We start from the raw sequence: 17,708 nt of genomic DNA, 5'->3' as shown, positions 1-17,708 counted from the left end.
GCCAGAAGTGGTGCTGAGGCTCAAGTGGTAGATCTCTAGCCTTCAGAAAGCCCAAGGACAGTGCTCAAGCCCTGAGCTCAAGCCCAGGACTGGCAAAAAAAAAAAAAAAAAAAGCAAAAAACAAATGTACATTTTATATTTCTTCTTATAAAAATTATTTTTGGCTGGTTATGGCTTAGTTATAGAGCATTTATAAGCATATGTGAGATCTTTGGCTAAATTTCCAGCACAACAAATATATATTTTTTATACACTAATATTTCTTTGGACAAATGCACTGTTAATTTAGTTAACATTTAGTTCAGTTAGTTCATTTAGTTAACATCAGTAGGCCTTCAAACTACAGTTCAGATTTTTATATCACTCTATAGCATGCTAATCAAATAGCTATCTGCTCCTCTTTGTTCAATGCACAGAAGATACTTAATTGTCATGTGTGATGTTAACACTAATTGAGTTACCTTCAACAGCACTAGTTGGGTCACATTCTTCAAATTCAATAAGACCTGGAGAAAAAGAAAAGGATAACCTGTAGTAGAAAATAATTATCAAATATATAAAAGTTTAATAATTGAAGTTTTACATTTTTTTATTTTGAAATTGAATGACATTTTTTAAATTGTCCTACAAAGTGTTCTATTGTTATCTGGTAATTAAAATATCTTAAATAATCCAAACTGTGAAAAAAAATTGATACTTGCTTATGTCCTGAAAGACACAATAATTTACTGAAAATACTTTATATGTGATACCACAGAAATGAAGACACAGATTTAATAGTTTCTTCTTTCAAAGAGTTTGTTGCATAGTAAATAATAAAAACGTAGAAAGAGGCAGTTGTTAAATCCTTGCTTCTGACATGGGAAATAGTTATCCACAATGAAAAGTATTAGAATATAAGCAGAGTAATCTTTTTGTCTTGCTCACAACTCTATCCTTAATTCCCAGAATGTTTTGCAAATATCAACTCTCCAGTAAATATTTGAGGAAATAAATAAATTACATGCTAATTAGGTAGTAGTCCCAGGATCAAAATCCGGATCTCTCTTAAATTTATTTGAAGTTTAAGGAAAATAAGCTCTAATTTGCAGGGAAAGAAAGAGTTTTAGTGTGACAAAGATTTTCATATAAATATACACCTCAGGAAAAGTGGTATTAGAGAAAAATAATTTTTTGCTAAAATGAAGGACAGACTGTAGAAAAGGAATGGGTAATAAAGTAGAAAGCAGTTACAAAATTATTAAAATAGCCCTAAAATAATAAAACTGTAGTAACTAGCGTTAAATACCAAACTAAGAAGCAAGAAAGCAATAAAAGCCTGACTTACTGTCCTACAGAAATATCCCAAAAGCCAGCGCAGTTCAACATGGGGGAGGGGGGAGGAAAGTGGACAAATAAAGTATTTCTCAAAGATATGCAAACATTCCACAAGCACATGAGAAGATTTCAAGTATCATCAGTCACTATGGAAATGAAAATCAACAGTATACTACTCATATCCACTAAAAGAATCATAATTTAAAAAAAATAAAAAACAAAGTTGATGAGGAGAAAAACGCTGGAAGTGGTGCTGTGGCTCAAGTGGTGGAGCTCTAGCCTTGAGAAAGCCCAAGGACAGTGCTTAGGCCCTGAGCTCAAGCCCAGGAATGGGAAAAAAAACCCATTAAAAAAAAAAAGTGTAAAGCCTTACAAAAATGGCTTAAATCAGACCTCTGCCCTAGAGTGGCTAGGACATACAAGTGAGACGTTCCCTCACAGAGTTGAGGGTCTGTTCTAGATTTAGGATTTGAGGTACTGGGGTTAGACCTAGGGCTAACACATTCTGGGCAAGACAAAATGGAGCTTTTTGATGTTCCTTTCTTTGTGAACTCCCCTCTTTCACTATACCATTGGTACTAATTATAGTATCCTCTTCTCTGGTTATCATCCTTTCATCTTTCCTTTTTCTGGTAATTTAACTATTACCTAATTAAAAAAAAAAACAAGTAAGATATCTTGGTTGGTTTCTTATCCACCTCCCATTTCTCTTCTTAGTTATACTTCAATTTGGCTTTCATTTTTCTGTCTTTGTCTCTGATTTCAAAACGTATGTTCAAAAGACTGAATGGGGAAAATAAGCCCTGTGGGTTTAGCATAGTATCAAATCCTCGAGATGTCTGGAAAGATGATCACTAGATTATATCTGTTTTAGATTATTTGCTTTGTACCTTAATACAATAATATACCTAATATAAAAGCTGAAATAGCTGGGAGCAGTGGCTCATGCCTGTAATCCTAGCTACACAGGAGGCTAACACCTGAGGATAGCAGTTCAAAACCAACCTGGGCACTAAAGTCCATGAGACTTTTATCTTCAATTAACCATTAGAAAAGGGGATGTGGTGCTACAGCTCCAGGGATAGGGCGGTAGACTTGAGCTGAACAACACCCAGGCCCAGGTAGGGTGGCAGCCTTGAGCTGAAGAACTCAGGGATAGCAGCCCAGGCCCAGAGTTCAAACCCCATGACCACTACCACCAGCAACAACAACAACAAAAAGAGGTTAAAATACGCTCAAATATCTAAACTAGTACATCAATGTCATTTAGGAAATCTGCCAATAGAAGTCACAGTTTTCCTTTTTTCTCTGTGGGTCATAATTTTTTTTGTAGTTTGTTTTTGGGTGGGTCATGGGGCTTGAACTTGGCCTGGCCGCTATCCCTGAGCTCTTCAGCTCAAGGCTACTGCCCTACCCTTCAGCCAAGCCCCACTTCCCTTTTTCTAGAGGTTAATTGGAGATAAGAGTCTCAGGTTCTTTTGTGCCTGGGCTGGCTTTGAACCTTGGTCCTCTCAGCCTCCTAAGTAGCTAGGATTACAGGCGTGAGCCACCACGCTCAGCTTGGGTCACAGGTTTTTTTTGTTGTTGTTTTGTTTTGTTTTTGCCAGTCCTGGGCTTGAGCTCAGGGTCTGAGCACTGTCCTTAGACTTTCTCAAGGCTAGAACTCTACCACTTGAGTGTCAGCACCACTTCCGGCTTTTTTCTATGTATGTGGTACCAAGGAATCGAACCCAGGTCTTCATGCATGCTAGGCAACCACTTTACCACTAGGCCAAACTCACAGCTCATGGGTCATAATTTTTATACCCACTCTTCTCAGGCTTCTTTGTCTTCTATTTTTCTTGGTGGTAGTGAAGTTTGAACTCACTCATGCTTGCTAGCCAGGTGCTCTTGAGCCAAGTCCTTAATCCTTTGCTTTAGTGTTTTTTGATGTGGTTGTTTTGGGTTTTTTTCCTGCCAGATACGATCTAGGGTTGGCCTTGGACTTCAATCTTCCTACCTATGCCTCCAAGTAATCAATCATACATATATATTACAATACCCCTCTTGTTCACTGAGAAATAGAGGTCCAACTAATGTTTTGCCTAGGTTTACCTCAAACTGTAATCCTCCCACTCTCCACTACCATTGTTGCTGGGATAGGCCCATGGCTATTTTTAATTTTAAATATCTGTTTTTTTAAAATTCCTAGAAGTCTTCAAATGGAAGCTATGAGCATATTTTGCCATAAAAATGAAAGTACTGATGAGCTCTTCAACAAAATCTTAGATATATCTACATATTAGATAAATTTAGATATATTACATACTAGCCACCAAATTTTCTATTTTCTTTAAATTATTTTCCCTTTTGTTTAAGGGGAAACTTATTTAATATCTATGAAAAGCTGCATGAAACACAGACAATAAAGTTAATAGAATTATTTTAGCTGCATGAAACACAGACAATAAAGTTAATAGAATTATTTTAAAGAAAACATAAAAATATGGATCCTTTAACAAATGAAAATACACAATAACAAGGGATTACCAGGATAATGCTCCAGAATATAAAAAGATACCTAAAATTAGAAAACACCTGTTTTCTCAAGACTGACCACAGGTACTTTGGTATTCAAAGTATCCACTTACAGTGATTCAAATTCCAGAGAGATTAAGAAATATTTCATTTAAACAATTATAAAAATGCCATGACATTATTTCAATGAGTCAGGAAAGTTTCAATGCTCTGAAAGTATGTAACTTACAAGAGAGCTGGAGAGATAAACTGACAGGCCATACTCTACAACAGACAGATTAAATGGAGTTGCTTTTTAGCACCAGATAAACAAGTTAACTTTTAAGACATATGCATTTAAGAAAAACAAAAATAAAAAACTGAGCCTCTTGTTTTGTCATTAAAGCAAAACATGTTCCACTTTAAAAAGCAACTCATCCACCAGGGGGAGCCCTTACAAAACAACAGAAATAAATGTTAATAGAAATCAACAGTATGAAACTGTAGATTAAAATTCATTGTAAATAATAAAATCCTTTTAAGTACATGAATCGCAATTAGTCACAGACAAAACTAGTAACATGTTATTGTAGCATGTTATTGTTCCTAGAAACACTACATTTCTGTCCTTATAAATTGGAATCCTTTGTTCAGCTGTAAATAAGCTAAGCAAATACATAAAAGAGCAGTAACTTAACCCTCTACCCCACACTACACCCTTTTATTAAAGTTACTTGTAGGACCATTTTTTAAAGACAGTCTCCTATATACATATATATGACATCAGCAGCAAACCTGAAACAGTCACCTAATTCTGAGGTTAGTGATTCAAAGAAAGCCCAAGTTCACCTGGGATCTCCTACCATTAAGCTATAAGAATTTTCAACATATTTTGGCATACCTTGAGACCAATAAATTTAAAATTATTTTTAAAGCTATTAATCAGAAAATGCTACTTGGTTTTCTTTTTACAAAATTTTATTTATTAAGTATGTAATAATGTTACAACATTGTCTCATGTAAACTTCACAATTCCATGAGATAAGTACTACTATTATCCCTATTTTACAGATGACAGCATGGAGACTTAAGGCCTTATATAAGGAAGGGGCTAAGAAGTTACTCTCTCTGAAAAACACTTAACCTCCTTACTTGGGCCCATAAATTAGATTAAAACAGGATAAAGGATAGGTATTCCAGCCTCAATTTTATATCTACATTCTTTGCCCTGAACCATTCCCTCCTGCAATCATTCGCAGCCATCTTGGAATCCAGAAAAGACAAGCTGCTTGCCAACTATCAAAGGCTTACTTATCTAGCCCAAGCTGTTGCCCTGAAGTGAAAAAGCTATAACTCCCTGGAGCCTCTTCCAGCAAAGAACTGAAATGACCACCAAAAGACACCTGTGATTGGAACCATTCATGAATTCTTCTCATACCCAGCCCTAATCCTCTGTATTTAACTTAAGGAAAGTGTATGCTTAGAGAAAATAGCTAAAGATGGATTCAAGTTTGATCTCCCTGTGCCATGTAATACATAATAAACCTCCTTTCTCTACCCTGAACCATGTCTCTATTTGGGACAGATGGCCAGATCGGACATGTGAATAGAAATATCTGTAGTTTGGATCTGGAACCTAAAACTATGGTTTCAGACTCACTTCTGATGAAGAGCAGAGTATAAATTACTGCCCTAAAGCCAGTCACTGGTGTAATCCTTAGCTACTCAGGAGGCTGAGAGCTGAGGATTGCAGTCCAAAGCCAACCCAGGCAGCCAAGTCTGTGAGTCTCTTATCTCCAATTAACCACCAGAAGTGGCACTATAACTCAAAGCAGAAGAATACTACTAGCCTTGAGCAAAAGAGCTCTAAAACAGCACCTAGGCCCTAAGTTCAAGCCCCACAACAAAGTAATAAATAAATAAATAAATGCTCTGCAATACAGACAAGAAATACATGTCTAGAAATGAGTCAGCCAGATTTGAAAACCTTTCTAACATGAGGCCACCTGTGATGTATAGTTATTTTAAGGACCTAATTGAATGAACTGAATTTATAAAATAACTTTGTATTTGTAGAGAATTTCATTGAAAAATGCATTAATGGGTGAGCATGTAGAACATCATGATGAATAAGGTAAGAGTTCAGCAATCTCCAATAGTGAGAAATTTTAATTCATTTGCAAGACTATTAAGTAAAACAGTGATACATTTAGACGTCCAACATATTTTTGTATGCTAGATAAATGGCTTGGCAGTAATTATTCTTTTTTTTTTATTGTAATTAGTAAAAGGGTTACATATTTGCCAGATAGAAGGTGCATTAATTCACATACATTGATACCCTTTCACATGTCTTGGTACCCGTTTCCCTCCCCCCCCACACCCCCAACCCGTCTTGGTTTTCCCCCTTCCCTATCAAATTTCAAATATCCAAATACAAATAAATTCAATACAGTATTTATTCTTTAAAGATCTTTGTTAAGCAATAAAATTCCATGATTATAAGACTAAATAATTTTCTTTCCTTTTTTTTTTTGCCAGTCCTGGGCTTGAGCTCAGGGCCTGAGCACTGTCCTTGGGTTTTCTCAAAGCTAGAGCCCTACCACTAGAGCCACAACACCACTTCCAGCTTTTTCCTATGTATGTGGTACCGAGGAATCAAACTTGTGTCTTCGTACATGTTAAGCAAGCACTCTATCACTAGGCCAAACTCTCAGCCCAATTTTCTTTACTTTTAACTAGTTCTAAAATAAATCCCTACTAGTTATAAAATGAATCCCTACACTGGTTTTGAATAATATTAATAACAACTGAAACACATGTGCAAACTGTCCCAGTTTTAAAAGGCTTTATTTTGCCAGGTGCCAGTGGCTGTCTATAATCCTAGCTACTCAGGGGGTAGAGATATTCATATATCTAGCCCAAAATGAGTCTGTGAGACTTTTATCTACAATTAACCACTAAAAAGCCAGAAGTAGTGCTATAGCTCAAATGGTAGAACACTAGCTTTGAGTAAAAAAGTTGAGGGGACAGGACTCAGGTATAGAGTTCAAGACCTAGAACCTAATTTAAATATATATACTTAGATATATATATTCATATATACATAAGTTTATATGTATATATACATATATATATATATATATTTGAGGATGGTATTTACTTTATATGGTGACCCTATAATGTAAACTATTCTTTCTAGCAGCTTTTTGTTATTTGAGTTATAGCTTTTTACTTTCTTACTACCAGGAATTATACAAAGACCCAGTGTTACCAAACAGAAATAAAGAACAATTGAATCCAACCTGGATGATTTGCATTGTTTTTCCCAGAACTTACTATAGATACTGGCAGGATAATTTCTACAGAAATAAGGTATAAATTTCTGGAAAGTCAACTAAGTATTTAGTGCGGTATCTGAACTGCAAAAAATGTTTTGAGGCCTAATAATGAAATGGTGATACAGGTGGAAAAGAATTTTCTTTGTAGTGCTCAAGACAAACATGAAGTCAAGCAAACTTGGAGCTGGGTACTAGTCTAGCATCTATTTTTATCTCCTCAGAAAGCATTCTACTCTATATTTACTCAAAAACAAGCATGGGATAAAAGGAAAAACTTCCTGACACAACCTTCTGTTGGCACTACAAAAAAAAAAAAATGTTTTTTCTGCCAGAAAGCGCAGCTAAAGATATAGTCTCAGGGTGATGGTGCCTTCTCTCTCAGTCAATTCAGAAAGAGTCTACAAAAAGAGTTTCAGTGAAGCCAGGCAGAGGCAAGCATTAGAACACACACAAATAAAATGAAGGTAGTAGTGGCTCCCACCTATAATCTTAGCTTCTCAGGAGGTTAAGATCTGAGAACTGTTGTTCAAAGTCAGCTTGGTAAGGAAACTCCATGAGACTTTCATCTATAATTAATGGCTAAAAAGCCAGAAGTAGAGCTTAAAACAATAGCCTAGAGGAAGGGAGGGGGGAAGCCTAGGGACAGTGCTCAGGCCCTGAGCTCAAGCCCAGGACTGGCAAAAAAAAAAAAAAAAGTTCTGAGGCATTTTTTTTATTTTTTTTTATTGTAATTAGTAAAAGGGTTACATGATATTTGCCAGATAGAAGGTGCATTAATTCACATACATTGATACCCTTTCACATGTTCTGAGGCATTTTTGATAAACAAAGTAATATACAACTGGCCCTTTAAGTGTATAGTTTGGAAAAATCTGAAATAAGGAAACTTTTGAAGAACATTAGGAAAATTAATATACTAATGGCAAAAATGGAGTATAGAGGCACAACAGTACAGTTTTTAGAACAAATTCCAGAACAAGAGCAATGTAAAAAAAAAAAAGTAAAGCTCGATCAACCTCAGCCCTTAAAGGCTTTGTATTCAAATCTAAAGTGCAACTTCCTACCTATAATGAAAATTTAAAGATTATGAAGTAATAGTTCATAACTGTATAGTCAAAAGATGAACTGCTATAATATATAAACAGGACTGTAGAGGAAGTAGTGCTGTGGCTCAAGGGATAGGGTGGTAGCCTTGAGCTGAAGAGCTCAGGGACAGTGCCCAGACCCAGAGTCCAAGTCCTATAACAAAGAAAGAAAGAAAGAAAGAAAGAAAGAAAGAAAGAAAGAAAGAAAGAAAGAAAGAAAGAAAGAAAGAAAGAAAGAAAGAAAGAAAGAAAGAGAGGGGGGGGTGGAGAAGGAAGGAGGGAAGGAGGGAAGGAGGGAAGGAGGGAGGGAGGGAAGGAGGGAAGGAGGGAACGAGGGAAGGAGGGAAGGAGGGAAGGAGGGAGGGAGGGAGGAAGGAAGGAAAGAAAAAAAGAGAGAGAAAGCAAGCAAGCAAGCTGTAAAAGAAACTTCTACTATCCCAGGATAGGAAACACATAAATTCCTTAGGCAGGTAGAGAAAGCATGGGAAGAAGTTCTGAGGGAGATATACTAACACAATTAAATCAGTAAGATTTGGAAAGTAATGAAATCTGTAAGGAAACTTTAGATGACAAGTTTCAAGCCTTACTTCTGTGAACTAAAGAAAAATGACTGCCAAATAGCTCCACAAACAACTCTTTTTCTGAATTCCATACTACATTTTAACTTCTTTTTTTTTTGGGGGGGGGGGTCATGGGGTTTGAATTCTGGGGCCTGGGCACTGTTGCTGAGCTCTTCAGCTCAAGGGTACCGCCCTATCCCTACCCCTTGACCACAGCCCCACTTCCCATTTTCTAGTGATTAACTGGAAATAAGAGTCTCATGTTCTTTAGTGTACTGGCTGGCTTTGAACTTTGATCCTCAGATCTCAGCCTCCTGAGTAGTTAGGATTACAGGTGTGAGCCATGATACCCAGCCTACATTTTAACTTCTTAACTGGACTGAGTTATGTTTATTTGTGGAATAAAACAAGTATCTTATGGTAACAAGCAAATTCAAAAAAAATCAGTAAGACTATGCTAAGCATTAGGGAAAAAAATAATCTATTACATTTGCTATATCATAATATGTTTATTAAAAGTAGAATGGGGGGGCAGGAGGTTAGCCTAGTGGTAGAGTGTTTACCTACCACGCACAAAGACCCAGGTTCAATTCCTCTGTTCCATATAAATAGAAAAAAGTCAGAAGTGGTGGTGTGGCTCAAGTGGCAGAGCTCTACCCTTGAGCAAAAAGTGTCCAAGAACAGTGTCCAGGCCCTGAGTTCAATTCCCAGGACTGGAGAGAAAAAAAGTCTCCAATAGACTTTATTGTCCATGCTGTCCTTCAACCATGATTCTAAGATCTCAGCCTCTTAAATAACTAGGAGGCACTAGGGCTTGAACTGGCCTACGCACTGTCCCTGAGCTCTTCAACTCAAGGCTACTGCCCTACCCTTGATCCAAGCCCCACTTCCCATTTTCTAGAGATTACTTGGAGATAAGAGTCTTTTTGTGCCAGGCTGGCTTTGAACTTGATCCTCAGATCTCATCCTCCTGAGATGGCATGAGCCACTGCATGCAGGCTAAACTACTATTTTAAACTACTAAATTATCAAATGCTAAATGCTACAACAAAAATCTCAGTTGGACATATCCATTAGAGCCAAGCAAAATAATAGCTGAAATTCTACACAGATCTTCAGGCATGTCCTAAAGATCTGGCTCCATTTTACAGTTTGCAAATATGATTCATTTCAGATATAGAATGTAAAGTTAAAGTCACCCGTGGTGGGTATGAATTTAAAGACAAATATTCAGATATGTGACACATCTATAATTATACAAGCTGGGAGACTAAGGCACACAGATCATGATCTGCAGGATGATCTAGGCTACACAGTGAGACCTCATCTCAAAAAGGGGAAGGGGGAAGACAAATTTTTGTTATGAGATTTACAAATCTGAAATCTCTTATGCTTAATCATCTTACCAGGTCTTTCTTTCCCAGTGCCTTTTGATTCAGCAAATTTTTGTATCAAACTTTCAACTGTTGTATTAGCCATATTATTTATAAATTCTTCATGAACCTATTAAAACAGAATAAAGACAAATCTTTCTCTTTTTTCACCAAAATTCTTACTCTTTTTTGATCCAACCAGCAGTTTGAGTACTTATTTATCAAATTTGCAATGTTGACAGATTATATGGGGATCAGTCACTGCTTACCTTTAGTCTTTTAAAATATAAACAACCTTAGAAGTCATTCTCAATTCTTATGTTAAGTTAAACTTTTTATTAATGGGGGGAGGGTGCGCAGGAGTTTTGCCTGCTAATAGAATGCTTGCCTAGCTTGCATGAAGACCTGGGTTGGATTCCTTGGTACCCACATACATAGATAAAGCCAGAAGTGATGCTGAGGCTCAAGTGGTAGAGCTCTATCTAGCCTTGAGAAAGTCCAAGAACAGTGCTCAAGCCCTGAGCTTAAGACCAGGACTGGCAAAAAAAAATTTTTTTATTAAAAAATTAAATAAAAAATAAAAGCAAAAAGGGGGAGCTGGGAATGTGGCTTAGTGGTAGTGCTTATGTGGCATGCATAAAGCCCTGGGTTTGATTCTTCAGTACCACATAAACAGGAAAAGCCCAGTGGTAGAGTGCTGGCCTTGTGCAAAAGAAGCTTAGGGATAGTGCCCAGGCACTGAGTTCAAGCCCCAGAACTGACCAAAAAAACGGTAAACATCAGGCACTGGTGGCTCAAGCTTGTAATCCTAGCTATTCAGGAGGCTAAAATCTGAAGATCATTGTATGAAAGTCTGCAAGACTCTTATCTCCAATTAGCCACCAGAAAACTGGAAGTGGCACTGTGGCTCAAAGTTGGTAGAATGCTAACCTTGAGCTGCTTACAGACAGTATCCATGTCCAGAGTTCAAGCCCCGAGACCCAGGGAAAAAAAAAAAGGCAATGGGGCCGGGAGTTTGGCCTAGTGGTTAAAGTGCCTGCCTAGCATGCATGAAGACCGGGTTCGATTCCTGGGTACCACAGACATAGAAAAAAAGCCGGAAGTGGTGCTGAGGCTCAAGTGGTAGAGCTCTAGCCTTGAGAAAGTCCAAGGACAGTGCTCAGGCCCTGAGCTCAAGCCCAGGACTGGCACACAAAAAAAAAAAATACAATGGTAGTATTTGGGGATTTTAATAGTAAAATAATAACATATCTTTCTATAATATGTGATTTAATGTATTCTAAATTATACAATTAACTGCTTCATTATTTTCAAAGTATTTCTAACTTCAAGTTCTCTAACTTACTGAAGTTGCCGTACTACTAAAAATAAAACTTTTTTGGGTGCCAACACCAGGGCTTGACCTTCAGATATGTGGCACATCTTGACCTTCAGATATCTTGCAGTCTCTGGCTTGCCCTTTTTACTCAAGCTGGTGTTCTACCATATGAGACATATCTCCAGTTCTGCTTTTTTTTTTCCCCCCAGTCCTGGGCTTGAGCTCAGGGCCTGAGCACTGTCCTTGTAGACTTTTCTCAAGGCTAGAGCTCTACCACTTGAGTCACAGCACCACTTCTGGTTTTTTTCTATGTATGTGGTACCAAGGAATCAAACCCCAGGTCTTCTTGCATGCTAGGCAAGCACTCTACCACTAGGCCAAACTCCCGGGCCCCAGTTCTGCTTTTTTGCTGGTCAATTAGAGATAAGAGTCTCTCTGATTTGTCTTCCCAAACTGACTTTAAACAGCAATTCTCAGATCTTAGTTTTATGAGTAGCTAGGATTATAGGCATGAACCACTGATGCTCAGCTAAATAGTAAAACTTAGCTGGACGCAGTAGCTCATCCCTGTAATCCTAGCTACTCAGGAGGCTGAGATCTGAGGATCAAGGTTCAAAGCCAGCCAGGACACAAAGGACCTGAGATTCCTATCTCCAATTAACCTCCAATAAAAGGGAAGTGGGACTTGGCTCAAGGGTAGGGTGGTAGCCTTGAGCTGAAGAGCTCAGGGATAGCGCACAGGCTGAGTTCAAGCCCCATGACCCACAAGAAAAAACAAAAACAAAACAGTAAAACTTGCTATCAGAAATATTTAAAAATTATTAACTTTTGAATACTGTAAAGACAACTGTGCATAGTTTGTCTTTTCAAACTGTAACAAGTTATTTGAAATAACCGGTTATTTAACTACATATTAACTAAATAGTAACACAGAAACTAAATAAATAGCAGTGGATAATTACTTTTTAATAATTTGAATTATACACTTCATGGAGAAATAATTACAAATACATATCTTTACCTGCAATAATTCAGTACATCCGTGAGCTTTACACAGTGATAAAGATTTATGAAGTGTCATGAATGAACAAAAAATTTTCATAATTCAGATGAACATAAAGTAAAATAATATACGTACCTGACCTATTTGCAAATGAATTTCCTTTATAGCATTCAATAAGGATCCTATAATTTCCTTTATGTGAATGAGATGAGTTTCTTCAATATCCTGAAATTTCTGGACAACAAAACATAACATTTCTGGGGTAGTTATATATAAAAAATATAGATACATACAAATACATAGTCTAGAATCAAAAGGTTTAGAAATTATTTTAATTTAGATAACCAACTTGAGCAAGTTAAATTATATAGCCATTTAACAATACCTGTAGGCAAATGATTTAGTAGATACACTAAAAAACAGCACGGAGAAAAGTTAACTTTGTTATAGTATTTTGAATATATAAATTTTTTTAGAGCTTAAAAATAATTCAAGTTAAACTCTATAAACATGATTTAAAAAACAGGAGACCCAAAAGAGAATAGTTACAAAAGCCAAGGGAGAAGAGTTTCTTAAGCTGGAAAACTATATGATAGACTAGACTTTACCTCTAAAGCCTTCACAATCTAGATAAATACTCTTAAAATGTCTTTACAATCCTTGATATGTTTAATGTATTCTCCAAAAGAGAATACAGTAAGGAGTCATCAAGGAAGTTTGTGAGAAAGCCTGTGCATTCTCAACACTTTATCAAAGGTGGGCATGGCATTAGATCACCATAAAACAGAGATCCTCCAGTGCTGCCTGGGAAATGGGGTAGAAGAGGTAGGAATGTTGTTTGGCAAAACCTCTAAGCCACTCTAATATTTATTCCTGAGAGACAAAGCAACTGCTAGCCTTGGCTTCACAATAAGCATTAAAAATCCTGAGAAATGGGGGACTGGGAGTTTGGCCTAGTGGTAGAGTGCTTGCCTAGCATGTACCAAGACCCAGGTTCAATTCCTTGTTACCACATACATAGAAAAAAAGCTAGAAGTGGTGCTGAGGCACTAGCCTTAAGAAAGTCCAAGGACAGTGCTCAGGCCCTGAGCTCAAGCCCAGGACTGGCAAAAAAAAAAAAAAAATTAAATTAAAAATTAAAAAAAAAAAATTCCTGAGAAATGGGCTGGGAGTTTGGCCTAGTGGTAGAGTACTTCCCTAACATGCACTAAGACTCGGGGTTGGATTCCTTTGTATCACATACATAGTAAAAAGAAAAAAGCCAGAAGTGGTGCTGTGGCTCAAGTGGTAAAGCTCTAGGCTCGAGAAAAAAAAAAAAAAAAAAAAAAAAACAAACCTTAGGATAATGCTCATGCCCTGAGCCCAAGCCCAGGACTGCACCCCCCCCACCAAAAAAAAATATATATATATACATACATATACATATATATATATATATATATCCTGAGAAATACTTAAACAATGAACTTTATTTTACTTAATCCAACATTTTCTAAAATCTGACCCTACAACCTTATTTGTTTTATTTACTTCTTAAAAATTACTATTTCACAGATAATAATGTTCCTCATAACAGAGTTTGGAAACTGCTGAGCTATCCATTTTCAAAAAAAACACATTCATCATTTCTATTGCACAAACCTGATTACCCTTTATTGCCAAATTAAACTGGTTCTAAGCAATTGGCCTAAATGACCTATTATTTTTCTCTGGTTTGTATCAAATTAGATTACCTCCCACCATATTCAATGTCCAAATTTCTTCAGTATAGAATAATATCATCAGAATCCACTAAATTTCTTTTATATCTCTGGACCCCAAAGCCTGAGAACATTCTTGCCCTACCAGTCTCCCAATCATTCTTTAAGCCTTAATTTTACTTCTCCAAAAATGACCTAATTTAACTTACGTCATTCCTATTATCTTTTGTTTTGACCAGACCTGGGGCTTGAACTCAAGGCCTGGGCTTGGGCTTGGGCTTTCCCCAAGGCTAGTGATCTACCACTTGTGCCACAATATCACTTCTAGCTTTTTCTGTATATATGGTACTAAGGAACTGAACTCAGGGCTTTATGCATGCAAAGCAAGCACTCTACTCTGCCATACTCCCAGCTCCTAATATCTTATCTCATGAAGAGAATAGCCTTTTCCATTGCACTATTTATAATTACCTCATAATCAAGTGTTTAATGTCTGCCTCTCATTCTCTGTTTTATAAAACCCATGTAAGTTTTATTATTTACAGATATACTCTATAAACTGGGTATCTACCACCTGATGTGGTAGATAAAGACAGATACATTTAGGTACGTAAGCCTTTTACTTTCCAAGAGGTGACTCATTGGCTTCTTAAAATGACACCCCAAAAAATGAAATACTAGCCACATGAAGTCCAACTTTCACATTTATTAGACGTGAACCATGAGCTGGGAACTTTTAAATATATAACAATAAACAAAATAATCAACTCATAAAACTGAAATTTTACTGAGAAATGACAGACAATAAAAAATATGGGTAAAATAGCTCACTGGCTCCTTCACTATGCCAAAAAGAAGTTCCAACCGCTAGCCTCATTACAAGAGTTTTAGCCCACTACAAACACGAAGCACAGAAACAAGCAAGATACTGTAAGCCACTGACTTTGTGAGGAAATTAAATTCCCAGTATTTTAATCAGCAGGGCATTGGTGGCTCATATCTGTAATCTTAGCTACTCAGGAGGTTAAGACCTGAGGACCTTAGCTCAAAACCAGAACATGCAGAAAAGTTTGTGAGACTTATATCTACATTCATCACCAAAAAGCCAGAAGCACAGCTCTAGCTCAAGTGACAGCCCCAGTACCAGAGGAGAAAAGGAGAAAAAAAAGAAAGAAAAAAAAAGATAATGATAAATGTGATAAATGTTAAAGAAGAACACTAAAACATAAAAAAAAAAGACAAGAGTGAACATGAATTTATGAAAAGCACCTACATTAAGCTAGGCCTTTAACTAGGTTCTAAAGAACATCAAATTGGATATAATTTAGCTAAATTTATGGAAGACAGACTTCCTTTTTAATAATTATTATTGTTATTAAGTAGATCTACAAAGGGTTACAATTCCCTAAGTCAGGTTGTGAGTTCGATGTTTCTTGGACAATGTCACCCATCACCCTTCATTCCCAAACTCCCTCCTGTCCCTACCATCAAGATACATAGTTAAGGCAGGGAGTTTGGCCTAATGGCAGAGTGCTTGCCTAGCATGCACCAAGACCTGGGTTTGATTCCTTAGTACTACACAAATAGAAAAAGCCGAAAGTGGTGCTGTGGCTTAAGTGGTAGAGCTCTAGGCTTGAAAAAGCCCAAGGAAAGTGCTCAGGTCCTGAGTTCAGGGCCGCCCCCCCCCCCAAAAAAAAGCTGGGTGCTGTAATCCTAGGTACTCAGGAGGTTGAGACTGGAGGACTGCGGTTCAAAGCCAGCCTGGGTACTAAAGTCCATAAGACTCTTATCTCCAAATAACTACTAGAAAACTGAAAGTGGTGCTGTGGCTTCAGGAGTAGGTTGCCTTGAGCTGAAGAGCTGAGAGATAACACTCAGGCCAGAGGGTATGGCAGTAGCCTTGAGCTGAAAAGCTCAGGGACAGCACCCAGGCCCAGAGTTCAGGCCCCATGACCAAAAAAAAAAAACATAATTCATTGTTTTAATATAACGTACATTGAATATAATGACTACATCTGCTCATCCTTCCTATCTGTCTCCTTTCCTGTGTCCTCTTTGCCTGCCTCCCAAAATATGCTTTCATTTTCTAGTGTTCATTTTGATGAACAGTACATTAGTTGTTAAGAGGAGTGATGTTTTGGATTCCTACCCTTAAATATATCCTCCTTTAGTCAAGTTTGTGTAACTGCTTTTGGCCCTGTATATGTTATCATGAATAGCCATACTTCAGATCTGATTTCCACATATTAGAGAAAACATATGCCATTTATCTCTCTGAATCTGGCTTACAATCTGTTAAAGGTCCATCCATTTTCCTGAAAATGACATAATACTATTCTAATAGATAAGTAAAATTCCATTGTATATATGTACCACACCTTCTTGATCCACTTATCCATTTTAGGATGTCTGAGTTGTTTCCATAATTTGGCTATTGTGAATAGTGCAGCAACTTACATAGATATGCAAGTATCCTTACCCTATTCTAAAGTAATTCTCTAGGGTAGATGCCCAAGAGTGGTATGGCTAGATCACAGTGTAGTTCTGTATTTGTTTTTTTGAGGACTCTCCAAACTGTCTTTCAGAGTGGTTATTCTAGTTTACATCCCATCAAAAGTATAATGGGGTTCCTTTTTATTCACACCCTGACAAAATTCATTATTACTCAAATTCTCAATGCTGGATAATCTTATGGGAATAAGATAAAATCTCATTGTTTCGATTTGCATTTCCTTTTGGTCAAGGATGTTGAGCATTTTCTCATGTGTTTATGGCCATGCTTATTTATTCTGAGAAATCTCTACATAGCTCCTTTGCTCACTTATTAATTGGGCTATTAACTTTGAGGGGGTTTAGTTTCTTAAGCTCCTTGTACATTTTGGATAGTAGGACCTTGTCAAATATGTAACTGATAAAGATTTTCTACCAATGGGTTGGCTGAAAGATTTCCTGATTATTTCTTCCCACTAAAATATAAGTTCTATGAAAATGGAGCTTTAAAAAAAAGGGGGGGTAGGGGAGGCCAGGAGTTTGGCTTAGTGGTAGAGTGCTTGCCTAGCATACACAAAGACCTGGTTCAATTTCTCGCTACCACATATTCATAGAAAAAGCCAGAAATGGTGCTCAAGTGGTAGAGCTCTCGCCTAGAGAAAGCCCAAGGACAGTGCTCAGGCCGGCCCTGAGTTCAAGGACCAGGACTGGCAAAAACAAAACAAAAACAAAACCTTTTGTCTACTGTCATACCCTTAGCACTAAGCCATTTCCAGTTTTCTTCTTAAGCAAAAGTCCACATACACTCTTGTCATCATCTTTTTTTTTTTTTTTTTTTGCCAGTCCTGGGCTTGAGCTCAGGGCCTGAGCACTGTCCTTGGAATTTTCTCAAGGCTAGAGCTCTACCACTTGAGCCTCAGCACCATTTCCGGCTTTTTTCTATGTATATGGTACCGAGGAATCAAACCCGGGTCTTCATGCATGCTGGGCAAGCACTTTAACCACTAGGCCAAACTCCCGGCCGT

The 17,708-nt window shown here is 37.3% G+C and overlaps 1 protein-coding gene across 2 annotated transcripts in view; it reads right to left on the bottom strand.

Moving 5' to 3' along the window:
• Fcho2 (FCH and mu domain containing endocytic adaptor 2) overlaps positions 1–17,708 on the bottom strand; it is a 98,597-nt gene that overhangs the window by 46,278 nt on the left and 34,611 nt on the right. For both annotated transcript variants that reach the window (XM_090331814.1, XM_090331815.1), the window contains exons 7-9: positions 12,629–12,727; positions 10,206–10,302; positions 462–506 (exon numbers count right to left, since the gene is read on the bottom strand). In XM_090331814.1, coding sequence (XP_090187940.1) covers positions 462–506; positions 10,206–10,302; positions 12,629–12,727 — 241 coding nt within the window. The remainder of the gene's footprint in view (positions 1–461; positions 507–10,205; positions 10,303–12,628; positions 12,728–17,708) is intronic.

Source organism: Megascapheus bottae, chromosome 4 (genome assembly GCF_031878675.1).
Source record: "Megascapheus bottae isolate mThoBot1 chromosome 4, mThoBot2.hap1, whole genome shotgun sequence".
Lineage (NCBI taxonomy): Eukaryota > Metazoa > Chordata > Mammalia > Rodentia > Geomyidae > Megascapheus > Megascapheus bottae.
The sequence above is the reverse complement of the archived record's forward strand: the minus strand, read 5'-3'. Positions and strand labels throughout refer to the sequence as shown.